Source organism: Dryobates pubescens, chromosome Z (assembly GCF_014839835.1).
Source record: "Dryobates pubescens isolate bDryPub1 chromosome Z, bDryPub1.pri, whole genome shotgun sequence".
Lineage (NCBI taxonomy): Eukaryota > Metazoa > Chordata > Aves > Piciformes > Picidae > Dryobates > Dryobates pubescens.
This window is the reverse complement of record NC_071657.1, coordinates 77,760,344-77,774,895: the sequence shown is the minus strand read 5'-3', so window position 1 is coordinate 77,774,895 and position 14,552 is coordinate 77,760,344. Positions and strand designations below refer to the sequence as shown.

The window sequence follows — 14,552 nt, the reverse complement described above, 5'->3', positions numbered from 1 at the left end:
AATTGTCACAGAATCAAAGGGTTGTTTGGGTTGGAAAAGCCCTCTAGGATCATCCAGTCCAACCTTCAACCCAACACCACCATGGCCCCAGGTGCCATGGAAAGAACATGAAGAGGCATAAACTAATTGTAATGAGGCCCTGTGAAAACATCTCACAAAGTCACTGTTTTTGGAGTAACATTTGCTGGGAAAGGTCACATTAAGCCTGACTTCCTTGGAGGGAGCTTGTTGAGAGTGAGAAGAGAATAGAATAGAATAGAATAGAATAGAATAGAATAGAATAGAATAGAATAGAATAGAATAGAATAGACCAGGTTAGAAGAGACCTTCAAGAGCATTGCGTCCAAACTATCATCCAACACCACCTAATCAACTAAACCATGCAACCAAGCACCCCATCCAGTCTCCTCCTAAACACCTAACAGAAAGGGACCTGGGGGTGCTGATTGACAGCCACCTAAACATGAGCCAGCAGTGTGCCCAGGTGGCCAAGAGGGCCAATGGCATCCTGGCCTGTATTAGGAATAGTGTGGCCCGCAGGAGCAGGGAGGTCATTGTGCCCCTGTACTCTGCACTGGTTAGGCCATATCTTGAGTCCTGTGTCCAGTTCTGGGCCCCTCAGTTTAAGAAGGACATTGAGACACTTGAACGTGTCCAGAGAAGGGCAACAAGGCTGGGGAGAGGCCTTGAGCACAGCCCTGTGAGGAGAGGCTGAGGGAGCTGGGATTGTTTAGCCTGGAGAAGAGGCTCAGGGAAGTCCTCATTGCTGTCTACAAGTACCTGAAGGGTGGTTGTAGCCAGGAGGGAGTTGGTCTCTTCTCCCAAGCAACCAGCACCAGCAGAAGAGGACACAGTCTCAAGCTGCACCAGGGGAAGTTTAGGCTCAAGGTGAGGAGAAAGTTCTTCACTGAGAGAGTCATTAGCCATTGGAATGTGCTGCCCAGGGAGGTGGTGGAGTCACTACCCCTGGAGGTGTTTAGGAAGAGACTGGATGGGGTGCTCAGTGCCATGGTCTAGTCATGAGGTCTGTGGTGACAGGTTGGACTTGATGATCTTTGAGGTGTCTTCCAACCTTGGTGATACTGGGATACTGTGTGATACCTCCAATGATGGTGACTCCACCACCTCCCCAGGCAGCCCATTCCAATGGCCAATCACTCTCTCTGTGTAGAATTTCTTCCTAACTTCCAGCCTAAAACTTCCCTGGCGCAGCCTGAGACTGTGTCCTCTTGTTCTGGTGCTGGCTGCCTGGGAGAAGAGACCAACTTCAGCCTGTCCACAACCTCCCTTCAGGTAGTTGTAGAGAGCAATAAGGTCACCCCTGAGCCTCCTCCAGGCTAAGCAACCCCAGCTCCCTTAGCCTCTCCTCATAGGGCTGTGCTCTAAACCCCTCACCAACTTTGTTGCCCTTCTCTGGACACGTTCCAGCAAGTCAATATCCTCCCTAAACTGAGGGGCCCAAACCATAGCTGCCTGCCAGAAAGCAGTGGTACCTGCACCAGTAACCCTGGTACCACAGAAGCACCCCCAAAGAGAGGGTTTTGATACAAAATGTAGTGTGAGAAAAGAGTAAGATGCAGGGGGGGAAAAAATAAAAATATTACCAGATAGGTTAGTGAGAGGCAGATGGGGAGCAAGGATACAGCCTCCTGGGAGGAGGTTGGAGTGGGCTGGGGCTTGGGCTCTTCTCTCTAGTCCCAGGTGATAGAAGGAGAGGAAATGGCCTGAAATTGTGCCAGGGGAGGGTGGAGGTTGGATATTAGGAACAATTTCTGTGCTACAAGAGTGGTCAGGGATTGGCACAGGCTGCCCAGGGAGCTGGTGGAATCCCCATCCCTGGAATTATTGCAGAAAGCTGTGTCCATGGCACTTGGAGTCATGGTTTAGTGGCCATGGTGGGCTTGGGTTGAAGGTTGGATTGGACAATCTTAGAGGGCTTTTCCAACCCAAACAGTTTTATGATTCTAAGTCCCATGTAAACACTGCACTAGCACTGATTTGTCACCTGCAGAAGGTTCTTTGTCAAGCAAAAGGTACAGCCCAGGGTCTTTGAGGGGGAAATGGCATCCTTCTATCCCAGCATAAACATGTTTGTGGGCATGTTCAGCACCTCATACTCCTCAAGGATGTCAGTCAGACTTGGAATCCACTGCAACACCCAGATGTGAGGACACAGCTACACCTCCTGCTCTGTCAGGTGTCGGTGAGGTCAGTCACAGTATCACAGTATCACAGTATCACCAAGGTTGGAAGAGACCCCAAGGATCATCAAGTCCAACCTGTCCCAACAGACCTCACAACGAGACCATGGCACCAAGTGCCACGTCCAATATTCCCTTGAACACCTCCAGGGACGGCGACTCCACCACCTCCCTGGGCAGCACATTCCAATGACGAACGACTCGCTCAGTGAAGAACTTTTTCCTCACCTCGAGTCTAAACCTCCCCTGGCACAGCTTGAGACTGTGTCCCCTTGTTCTGGTGCTGGTTGCTTGGGAGAAGAGACCAACCCCTTCCTGTCTACAACCACCTTTCAGGTAGTTGTAGAGGGCAATGAGGTCACCCCTGATCCTTCTCTTCTCCAGGCTAAACAATCCCAGCTCCCTCAGCCTCTCCTCACAGGGCTGTGCTCAAGGCCTCTCCCCAGCCTTGTTGCCCTTCTCTGGACACGTTCAAGTGTCTCAATGTCCTTCTTAAACTGAGGGGCCCAGAACTGGACACAGGACTCAAGATATGGCCTAACCAGTGCAGAGTACAGGGGCACAATGACCTCCCTGCTCCTGCGGGCCACACTATTCCTAACGCAGGCCAGGATGCCATTGGCCCTCTTGGCCACCTGGGCACACTGCTGGCTCATGTTTAGGCAGGTGTCAATCAGCACCCCTAGGTCCCTCTCTGTTTGGCAGCTCTCCAGCCACTCTGACCCCAGCCTGTAGCTCTGCATGGGGTTGCTGTGGCCAAAGTGCAGCACCCGGCACTTGGACTTGTTAAATGCCATCCTGTTGGACTCTGCCCATCTGTCCAGTCAGTCGAGGTCCCTCTGCAGAGCCTTTCTACCTTCTAACTGACTAACATCTGTTCCCAACTTGGTGTCATCTGCAAACTTGCTGATGACTGACTCAACCCCCTCATCCAGATCATCAATGAAGATGTTAAAGAGGATGGGGCCCAGCCCTGATCCCTGGGGGATGCCACTGGTGACTGGCCACCAGTCCCACCATCCAACCCATCTCCTGCCTGCAAGTACCAAGTTCATCAACCAGCAGCATCTCCAGGGCTCAAGCACTGCACATCCTCCGTACCCAGTCCCACAGAAGCTCTCCCATCACAGAAAAAATGTTAAGTTTGGCTTGATTTGTGGTGTCAGCACAACAAAAATGCATTAATCTGGTGAAGTGGGTGTCATGGAAATGAAACCAGAGCTGAGTGAGAAGGAGGTGGTCTCAGAGCAGCTTTTCTCCAGCCTTCTGTCTTAAAACATGCCAAGCAGACATAAAAGCAACTCTTTTGAGGAGACTTCTGCCACTTTTTTGTGCACACAAATCTCACTGCACCCTGCCTGTTGTAGCCTCCAGCTCACCTCTACAGCTAAGAAATTCACTAAAGCATGAGTGACACCACCCTGCCTGAAATTCACTGGCCACATCCACTTCTTTAGGAGATGTAAGCAACAGCAACCAAGAGAAAAAGAGCAATTTCTTGGACTAACCGATTTTATTTCTGAACGAGGTATCACAAAGCCCACGAAACATGACCAAAAAAAATCAGGCTTTGTAAGGATGACAACGGAATGGCAACAGCGTTTGGATATTTGCAAAGCAGCAACCACCCTGCTGGTCGTGCCCTCCTCCTCCAAGCATGTTTAGCACGAAAACATACCCAAAAAGGTTAAAAAAAGAGTATATCCCCAAAACTCAGACAGTGCTAAGGTAAAACCGCGGGCACGGCCGCTCATCAAATGCTTCCGAGCCGTGTCCCTTCCCCGTTCCCGGGAGGAGAGCCCGTGGGAACGGGGCTGCCGGGGGTACCGGCGCTGCCCGGCGTACTGGAGATGCCACGGGTGCCCGGGATGCCGGAAGTGCCCAGGTTGCCGCGGGTACCGGGGACGTCCGGGGTGCCGGAGGTGTCCCCCGGCTTGCCGCGGTTGCCGGGGGTGCCCGGGGTACCAGGAGAGCTGCTGCTGCCAGGGATGTCCGGGATGCCGCGGATACGGGGAGTGCCCGGAGCGCCGGGGATGTCCGAGGTGCCAGGGTAGCTGCGGGTACCGGTGGTACTCCTTGCACCGGCGCGGCGACGGAGCGGCCGGCGGAGGGTTGCCCAGCGCCGCCCTTGTCCGCCGCTGCCGGGGCAGCAGCAAGCGGCGGCGGTGGCCTTGGAGCCGGCGCCGCGGAGCCCCCGGCGCAGGCGGCTGTGGAGCAGCAGGCAGGCGAAGGGGTTGAGGGCGCTGCTGGCCACCTCCACGATGCCCGTTGCCGCCAGCGCCTCCTGCCGCCCGCCGCCGGGTACCGAGGCCAGCCCCAGCTCGGCGGCGCAGCGGGGCAGGCGGCAGAGAGCGAAGAGTGCGGTCAGCACCAGCGGCAGCCTCACCGCCCGCCCCCGGGGCAGGCCCCCGCCGCCGCTCCTCGCCGTGGGCAGCCACCGCCCCCTCCGCCGCCGCTGCCGTCGGGCGGCCCCGAGGGGTGCCAGGCTGCGGGCGCAGGCCCAGCCCAGCAGTCCGGCGGGGGCCAGGAAGGCGGTGGCCGCCCCGTAGACGGCGAAGGCCAGACCGTGCCAACGCGGCGGGTCCTCGAAGACGCTGCGGCAGCGGGTCCCGCCTTGGCGAGAGGCCGGTCGGAAGGCGAACGCCTGGGGCAGGGCGAGGAGCGGCGCCAGCAGCCAGCCCAGAGCGGCCAGCCCTCGGGCGGGCAGCCCCGGCCGGTGCCGCTCCAGCGCCAGCAGCACAAGCCCGTGCGCCGACGCCAGCGGCCCGCAGCGCTGCAGCACCGGCAGCAGGCGGCAGGCAGCGGGGCTCAGAGGAGAAGCGGCGGTGGCCGCCCCCCCGAGCAGCCCCTCGGACGCCAGCCGCGGCAGCAGCGCCAGCCCGCAGCCCGCCAGGTCAGCCAGCGCCAGGTGTCCCAGCAGCATGTCCCGCCGCCGGCTGGGCCGGGCCCCGCACAGCCCCCGCAGCACCAGCCCGTTCCCCACCAGCGCCAGCAGCAGCACCGAGCCCGCCCAGGCGGCCCCCGGGCCGGAGAAGGACGGGGTGGGGGCGGGGGCAGAGAGGTTGAGGCTGGAGGAGAAGGGGTCCTGCTCCATCCCGGGACGCCGAGGCTCGGCGGCGGGCGCTCCCCCAGGTATATATAGGGGCTCGTCCTGCACCGGGGGAGGGGGCTGTGCGCACAGCGCATCGCACGCCCCCCGCCCCCGGCGGGCATCTTCCCCTCGACGTCCCGCATCCCCTGCACCCCTGGGCGCGGCGAGCATCTTCCCTCTATGTCCCTCACCCCACGCAGCCCCGGCACTGGCGTGTGTCTTCTCCTGCCGTTCCACTCACCCCACACATCCCGGCAGCGCGGGGCATCTTCCTTCGATGTTCCTCATCCCCTGACGCCCCCGGCGATGGCGGCCATCTTCTCTAGACGTCCCTCATCCGCTGCACCCCCTGGGACCGCAGGGTAGCTTCCCCTGGCCATGACCCACCCTACACATCCCAAGACCACCGGGCACCTTTCCCTGACGGCATCACCCCGAGTGAGCATCCTCCGGAGGGCAGCGGGGCTGGGCTGGGAGGAACAGAGGGCGGTGTTTTGCTCATTCTGGTCCCCACACGGGAGCGGCTGGAACCCGGGGTAGCCCCCATCGCACCCGCCCCGCTGGGAAGTGAATCCTTCCTCTGCTCCCAGTTCCCACCAGATGGTTCTTGGCAATGGGGACACCTCCACCCAGCCCAGTGAGGAGTGACTCAGAAAACGCCACAGCAGCTGAACTCCTGAGAAAATATCAGGGGAAAAAAATCCTGTGTCAAAGAGCCACAGAATGGTTTGGGTTGGAAGGGACCTGAAAGCTGATCCAGTACCAACCCTCTGCCAGGGGTCAGGGACACCTCCCACCAGCCCACACTGCTCAAGGCCTTTTCCAGCCTGGCCCTGAACACCTCCAGGGAGAAGGCAGCCACAGCCTTCCTGGGCAACCTGTGCCAGGCTCTCCCAGCCCTCACTCTCAACAATTTCTTCCTCCTCTCCACTCTCAATCTACCCTCTCCTAGCTCCAAGCCATTGTCCCTCATCCTGGCACGCCCAGCCCTTGTCCCAGGTCCTTCCCGAGCTCACCTGGAGTCCCTTCAGGTACTGGAAGGCTGCTCTGAGGTTGCCCTGGAGCTTTCTCTTCTTCAAGCTGAACAGCCCCAACTCTCCCAGCCTGTCCCCACAGGGGAGGTTCTGCAGCCCTCTGCTCATCTTGATGTCCTCCTCTGGAGCCTCTCCATCAGCTCCAGGTCCTTCTTGTTCTGGGGGCGCCAGAGCTGGAGGCAGTGCTGCAGGTGGGGTCTGAGCAGAGCAGAGGGGCAGGATCCCCTCTCTCCAGCTCTGACCATGCTGCTCTGGATGCAGCACAGGCTGCCCTTGGCCTTCTGTGCTGCCAGTGCCCATTGCTGGCTCCTCTCCAGCTTCTCCCCACCCAGCACCCTTATGTTTTTCCAAGTCTTTTGACACTGTGCCTTCACCCAGCTCAGCAGCACATTAACAAGTGTATGTAGCCTTGGAGGCTGTCTTCTCTGGAGGACCTCTGATGTGCCAGGGAAGCTCTTAATCTGCAGCTGGCTGTAGATAAGCAGGCAAGTCCTGGCTGTAAGATGAAGCCCCTGAGTATTGACTGCTGGGTCACACAGGGCCCACAGCAGTCTGAGTGCCAGGCTTCAGGCTGGGCTGCCTGGGTTGCTTGGACAGAAAATCCAGTCTGGCTGTAGGGGTGTTACCTCTGGGTTGGGTGCCAAGGGTGATTTTAACAGTGTTTGGAGCATAGGTATAAAATTCCTGTCTCTGTATGTGATATGTCTGCAGATGTGCTTGAAAATACCTAAATGTATTAATCTGGTTAATGCTTGTGCTGATCAATAGCTAAAGGGTAGGGTGCAAGAGGATGGGACAGCAGTGCCTAGGGACAGGACAAGGGGCAAGGGGCAAAAGCTGGAACCCAGGAGGTTCCATCTGAGCAGGAGGAGAAAGTTGTTTGGTATAAGGGTGTTTGGAGCCTTGAGCAGGCTACCCAGAGAGGTTGTGGAGTCTCCTTGTGTGGAGAGCTTCCAACCCCCTCTGGGCATTGTGCTCCTGGGCAAGCTGCTGTGGGTGACCTGCTGGAGCAGGGTGGTTGGGCTGGGTGAGCCCCAGGGGTCCCTTCTCACCCCCACCAAGCTAAGCATTTGTGGTATGTGTGTGTGTGCCTGAGTTTCACAGCATCACAGAATGTTAGAGGCTGGAAGGGACCTTGAAAGTTCATCCAGTCCAACCCCCCTGCCAGAACAGGATCACCTAGAGCAGATCACACAGGAACACATCCAGGCAGGTTTTGAACATCTCTGGAGAGGGAGACTCCCCAGTCCTCATGGGCAGCCTGCTCCAGGGCTCTGTCACCCTCACAGGGAAAAAAAAAATTCTTCTCCTGTTTCCAGGGAACTTCCTCTGCCTCAGCTTCCACCACTGCCCCTTGTGCTGTCACTGGGCATCACCCAGCAGAGCCTGGCTCCAGCCTCTGGGCACTCATCCTGCACATCTTTATCCACAGCAATGAGGTCACCCTCAGGCTCCTCCTGTCCAAGCTACAGAGCCCTCAGCTCCCTCAGGCTCTCCTCATAAGGAAGATCTTCCACTCGCCTAATAATTTTTGTGGCTCTGTTCTGGACTCTCTCAAGCAGTTCCCTGAGGTCCTTCTTGAACCAAGGGGCCCACAACTGGACACAATATTCCAGATGTGGCCTCAGCAGGGCAGAGTAGAGGGGGAGGAGAACCTCTCTCGACATACTAACTACAGACTTTCTAATCCACCCCAGAATGGCTTTGGCCTTCTTGGCCACCAGAGCACATTGCTGGCTCATGGTCAACCTCCCACCCACTAGGACCCCCAGGTCCTTTTCCCCTTTAATGCCCTCCAGCAGGTCAGTCCGCAGCTTGTCCTGCTCCATGGGGTTGTTCTTTCCCAGGTGCAAGACTCTACCCTTGCCCTTGTTGAACTTCATTCAGTTTCTCCCTGCCCACCTCTCAGCCTGTCCAAGTCTGGCTGGATGGCATCACAGCCCTCCTGTGTCACCACTGCTCCCAGTCTGGTGTCTTCAGCAAACTTGCTGACAGTGAAGTTTCTCCAGGGGTGTGTGTATATAGACACAGTTTCTTCGGAGGCTTCTTTATGAAAGAGTCTCTCCAGACTTCTGCATTTCAAGGTTTTGGCCAGTTTGGAAAGTTTACAGCTGGAGTCAACCAAGAGGTTAGTGAAAAAGATGTGGATTTCCTTCTTTGGATATAAACTGCAGCCCAGGAGGTTCCAGCTCCAGAGGAGGAGGAAGTTCTGCAATGGGAGGCTGCCAGAGCCCTGGAGCAGGCTGCCCAGAGAGGTTGTGGAGTCTCCTTCTGTGGAGCCTTTGCAGCCCTGTCTGGATGTGTTCCTGTGTGACCTGTGCTGGGTTCTATGGTCCAGCTCTGGCAAGGGGTTGGACTGGATGATCTTTGGAGGTCCCTTCCAACCCCTAACATCCTGGGATCTTGTGAGCCTGTGATCTGTGATCCTGTAATCTAGCTGATTCTCTGAAGAAAAATAGACATGAATGCCCTCTTGGGCCACATCCTGTGAGTCTGAGAAGGACATTTCTGGGTAAAACTGGGTGGAAGTTCCTGTAAACTGTAAAGCAGGGGGCTGGTCCTTATGGTTCCTGATAAGGAAATGATAAGGTAAGATAACATGTGGCTCTGGGCAGGGTTTTGGTTAACAAGTGGCTCCAAGCAGGGGTTCAGTTTGACGTTTCCCCCATGGAGGTGGTGATGGGATCACAGCAGGGATGGCGTCAGGAGGAACGCAGAGCCCTCTTCTCCCCTTATCAGGCCAGCCCCAGCACGTCCCAGCTGCTTATCGGCCCTGGCACAGCAGGCTGCTGCTGTGCTGGGCCTCCATACCTCCTGCTTTGGGGCTGCAGGGGCTGTCCTTGCTGTCCTTTGGCTGCAGATGAAGAGGAGCTGTTCTGTGCCCCGCTGGAGACAGGAGCAAGGCAGGGCAGCTGCCACAGGCACGGCAAGGAGAGGCCATGCTGGATCTCATCATCCTGAGCCTCCATTTCCTCCTCTGCTTTCTCATCTTCCTTGTGATCTGGCGTGGACCCAAGGTACAGTGTGGCTCTTCATGGTGTGGAACCCCCTGCTTGTGGTTCCCCTCTGGTCTCATTCCCTCAAAGCCCTTCTGTTTTTTAGCCAGATTCTTGGTGGAGGTGAGGGTGGCTGTAGTGGGGATTTGGAGGGGATTGGAGCACAGGAAGCAGATCTACAAGGAAGGCAAATTTTGTGATAAATCACAAAATGCGTTGGGTTGGGAGGGACCCTCCAAAGGCATCTATCCAACCCCTGCAGACAGCAGGGACAGCTCCATCTAGAGCAGGTTGCTCAAGGTCCTTTCAAGTTTGACCTTGAATGTCTGCAGGGATGGAGCCTCCACCACCTCCCTGGGCAGCCTGTGCCAGGCTCTCCCCACCCTCCCTCTGCACAGCTCCCTCCTGAGGGACAACCTAACCCTGCCCTGCTCCACTGCCAAACCACTGCCCCTGGGCCTAGCCCCACAGCCCCTTCTCAACAGTCCCTCCCCAGCCTGCCTGCAGCTGCCCTGCAGAGATGCAAATGCAGCTCTCAGCTCTGCCTGCAGCCTTCCCTTCTGCAGGCTGCACAGCCCCAGCTCTGCCAGCCTGGCCCCACAGCACAGCTTCTGCAGCCCTCTCAGCATCTTGCTGGCCTCCTCTGGAGCCTCTCCAGCAGCTCCAGGGCTCTCCTCTGGTGGTGTCCCCACAGCTGGGCACAGCCCTGCAGGGGAGGTCTCCCCAGAGCAGAGCAGAGGGGCAGGATCCCCTATCTCCATCCTATGTCCTCTGCTGTGAGTGGTAGAGGATGTGGAATAGGTAAAAGGAGGGAGGGAAGTACAGATAATTTGCCAAAAAATTCCAGGTTAAATACAACTTCTCAAGAAACCAACTTGGTTGTTTTTGTTTTTCCCTCCCCCTTTTCAGATGGAATTTTTGAAGTTATTATCAACTTACATCAGCTTCTATTTCTGGCCAGAATGTTAGTTAAAGCATTATGGATTTACATGTGAATGCCACCCATGACTCACCCACACTCTTCAATAGTTTACTTTTACCATTCTTGTCTTCTGTTGCACAGAGGATTTTGGGTTGTTCGTTGGTTTTTTTTTTTTGGGGTGGGGGGGGTGGGGGGTGTGATTGGTGGGGAGGATTAAAGTTCAGAATCAGTGAATAGTGATTGAGAATTTATCTTGCCTCAGCCTCAGGCATCAGGTCTGCAGCAGCTGCTTTTTTTCCCCAGCCCTTCTTTCTGTTAGGGGACACCTTTGGCCAAATGTTATCACCCAGCTCCCTGCTTCCTGTGCCTCTTGATAGCCTCTGACTGCCACTTTCTGCTCCCTTCACCTCACATGTTGAATGGTTTGGGGATCACCTCTAAGATCACAAGCACTACACACAGAGAAATCCAAATATCAACTGCTCTTGAAGTGCCTGGGGCATATTTTTTGTTCTGAGGTTTATTTTTTGTGTGTGTCTTAAGGATGCAGATTTGTGCAGCTCAAGCACAGCAACAGCTGAAGAGGAGCCAGATGGTCTCATATTAATTGGCAAAGAAGATGACATAAAGAGGTCTGGAAGAGCCACAGCCAAAGTTGATGGCAGAGAAGTTGTTGTTTTCTACCACAGGGGGAAGTTTCATGCTCTGGACTCTCGCTGCTACCGTAAGATTATTTGCTTGTGTAGTCTTAGTGTGCAAATAATTCGGGCATATAAATCTGCTGCATTAATTGATGCCTTGTTCTACCATGTTTCAGATGAAGGAGGCCCTTTACCTCGTGGAGAAATAGAGGTAGGTGAGCAAAGCTAAAAGGATGATTTGTGTGGTATTGTCAGGGCTGGAAGGGACCTCAAGGCTCACCCAGTCCCAGCCACCCTGCCGTGGGCAGGGACACCTCACAGCACAGCAGGTTGCTCACAGCCACCTCCAGCCTGGCTGCAAACACCTCCAGGGCTGAGGCTTCCACCACCTCCCTGGGCAACCTGTGCCAGTCTCTCACCACCCTCATGGGCAACACCTTCTCCCTCACATCCAATCTCAATCTCCCCACTTCTAGTTTTGCTCCATCCTCCCCAGTCCTATCACTCCCTGACACTCTCAGAAGTCCCTTCCCAGATTTGCTGCAGCCCCCTGCAGATCCTGGGAGGCCTCAAGAAGGTCTCCTGGGAGCCTTCTCCTCTCCAGCCTGCACAGCCCCAACTCTCTCAGGCTGTCTCCATGGCAGAGCAGCTCCAGCCCTCTGCTCACCCTCATGGCCCTTCTCTAAGCACCTTCCAGCACCTCAAGATTTTTCTTGTAAGACAGGCTCCAGAAGTGGACCCAGAGCTGCAGGTGGGGTCTGAGCAGAGTGGAGCAGAGGGAGAGAATCACCTCCCTCCACCTAAGCTCTAATGCTTTCTCTTTTGGGAATACTTTTATCTAGAATAAATGGTTCTGTGTGTAAAACAGCAGACAGCCATAGAGCCAAGACACCAATCATGGGTTTTGCTCAGGAGGTTCTTCCAGGAGAAGACAAAAGTCATGTTTGGTGGATCCTGGGAGAATCATAAGCAAATTACATCTTCATCAGTGTCATTGATGAGGGGTCAGACAGACAGAGTCTGCTCAGCAGGTTTGCTGAGAGGCTTGGCTGAGACACATGAAGGCTGTGAGGCCATTCAGAGACTTGGACAGGCTGAGAGCTGGCAGAGAGGAACCTGCTGAGGCTCAACAAGGATGAGAGCAGAGTCCTGCAGCTGGGCAGCAAGAACAAACTGCAGCAGCACAGGTTGGGAGGGGAACTGCTGGAGAGCAGCCTGGGGAGAAGGACCTGGGAGTGCTGGGGGGCAGCAAGTTCTGCCTGGCACAGCAATGTGCCCTGGGGGCCAAGAAGGACAAGGGGGTCCTGGGGGGCATTCAGAGGAGTGTGTCCAGCACAGCCAGGGAGGTTCTCCTCCCCCTCTGCTCTGCCCTGCTGAGACCTCACCTGGAAGACTGCAGCCAGCTCTGGGCTCCCCAGCTCAGGAGGGACAGGGAGCTGCTGCACAGAGCCCAAGGGAGGGCTACAAGGATGAGGAAGGGCCTGGAGCACTGCCTGGGGAGGAGAGGCTGAGAGCCCTGGGGCTGTTCAGTCTGCAGAGGAGAAGGCTGAGAGGGATCTGATCAATGTCTCTCAAGAGCTGAGGGCTGGGGGTCAGGAGGCAGGGGACAGGCTCTGCTCAGCTGCAGCCTGCCAGAGGCCAAGGGGCAGTGGATGGCAACTGCAGCCCAGGAGGTTCCAGCTCCAGAGGAGGAGGAAGTTCTGCAGTGGGAGGCTGCCAGAGCCCTGGAGCAGGCTGCCCAGAGAGGTTGTGGAGTCTCCTTCTGTGGAGCCTTTGCAGCCCTGTCTGGATGTGTTCCTGTGTGACCTGTGCTGGATCTCTGCTCCTGCTCTGGCAGGGGCTTGCACTGGGAGATCTCCAGAGGCCCCTTCCAACCCCTCACGTCCTCTGAGCCTGGGATCCTATGACCTGCTGTTTTTCTTTCTTCTTCTTGCAGGATATCGATGGCCAAGCCTGCATTGTTTGTCCTTGGCATAAGTATAAAATCACTTTAGAAACAGGAGAAGGTTTATATGAAGGAGTAAACCCTTTGGAGCCCTCACCAAGACCAAAATGGCTATCAATGGGAGTCAAGCAGAGGATTCACCAAGTCACAGTAGCCAATGGCAAGGTTTATGTGAGCCCTCCAGACCTGTCTGTCAAATTTGACTCAGATTATTTTGCTGAGAAGTACAAGAAAAGTGGAGGTGTAGATATGGAAGAGCAAAGCCACTCACCAGCTGCAGAGTAAGTTATGGCTAGAAAGCAGGATCCTGGTTGATGCCCCAAAGAAGAGCCAAGGGTGTGGTGGAAGTCACCGTGGGCACGAAGGCTGTCTCCAGATTAACTTCTGTTCTTGAAGATACATCAAAGCATGGGAAGAGGTGGAACTGAGGGAGCAAAGCAGCTCTTCATTGTCAGAGGTGTGGCCTCTTGCCAGTGGTTTTGGGGTTTTGGCACTGGCATTGCCCAAAAAAGGCTAATTAACAGCAGAGTGCTTGGTGGCATTTGGTGTTTTAGAAGCCCTATTTCTGCTAGAATTGTCTTGATTTTTAGAAGGGGATATAGTGTACCTTACTGCTTGTAAAGCCCAAGGCATAGCTTAGGGTGAGTAGTCAGGTGTAAAGGTTATGTTTACTTATTTAACAGTTTATACTCTGAGTGCCTTTGGTAAAAATGACACAAAGAAAATTTAGGCTTTTTAGGTCGTTGAACCAATCTCTGGATGCTTATTGAGTGCCACAAAGGGGAAGTGCCAAAACCTGAGCAGAGTTCAGTGAACTGTTTGCAGGGTGATACCTTAAACCCATACAAGTGTTTGTGCTCCCTCTCACTGAGCTCCTCTGGTTAGCTATAATGTGACTAGCAGTTGTCATTGAGATCTTCTTCCTGATGCTGGGTGGGTGTGACAACCAAAGAGGAAGAAGGTGGTGGGGATAAAAAAAGTCCAAAACCTGCTGCATGATGTGGTGTCTCTTGTTTGCATTCCTTTGTTGTGAATACATGGTTCAGAGCATCCCTTTGAAGCAGTGTCCCTTCTGTTCAGAGCCACAGCTCAGGTTCCTCTCTGTGTTCACTCTGTGGTAGCACACCACAGGATCACAGAACATGAGAGGTTGGGAGGGACCTCCAGAGATCATGCAGCCCAAGGCCCCTGCCGGAGCAGGGTCACTCAGGGCAGTCTGCTCAGGAATGTATCCCCTTCCCCTTCCCCTTCCCCTTCCCCTTCCCCTTCCCCTTCCCCTTCCCCTTCCCCTTCCCCTTCCCCTTCCCCTTCCCCTTCCCCTTCCCCTTCCCCTTCCCCTTCCCCTTCCCCTTCCCCTTCCCCTTCCCCTTCCCCTTCCCCTTCCATCACACCTGAATCATCTGCTGGAGCCCACACCAACCAGCTGAGTGTATTTGGGCTTTGGGGTTTGCTTTCACAGGAGCAGCTGGAGCCCTTCTGAGGCAGGTGAGGTAGGCTGGGAGGTGTCTCAGGGGGCCTGGATCATGCATCCCTTTGGCAGTGGTGGTGCACAGGAGAACTGGAGAGCTTCTTCGCTTCCCTCCTTCCTCACCCAGCCCCCTGTGACCAGACTGAACCAGGGCTAGCTTGTGCTGATGGAAGATCCATCAGGTCAAAGCCTTGCAGGGCCTTCAGATGCACCTGCAGTGACTCAGGTGGCTTCTTAGATGGCATTTTGTATGT

General features: G+C 55.5%; 2 protein-coding genes across 2 annotated transcripts; one reads left to right on the top strand and one right to left on the bottom strand.

Annotated features, from left to right (window-relative positions):
* Positions 1–3,938: 3,938 nt before the first annotated feature.
* Positions 3,939–5,463, bottom strand: GPR150 (G protein-coupled receptor 150). Its single transcript, XM_054177796.1, has one exon. The coding sequence runs from the start codon at positions 5,461–5,463 to the stop codon at positions 3,955–3,957; it is 1,509 nt and encodes a 502-aa protein (XP_054033771.1). The 3' UTR covers positions 3,939–3,954.
* A 3,778-nt stretch (positions 5,464–9,241) lies between these two features.
* On the top strand, positions 9,242–13,877 carry RFESD (Rieske Fe-S domain containing). The gene is made up of 4 exons (XM_009905445.2): positions 9,242–9,343; positions 10,788–10,968; positions 11,062–11,096; positions 12,822–13,877. The coding sequence occupies exons 1-4, from the start codon at positions 9,266–9,268 to the stop codon at positions 13,113–13,115; spliced, it is 588 nt and encodes a 195-aa protein (XP_009903747.1). The 5' UTR covers positions 9,242–9,265; the 3' UTR covers positions 13,116–13,877.
* The last annotated feature ends 675 nt before the right edge of the window (positions 13,878–14,552 follow it).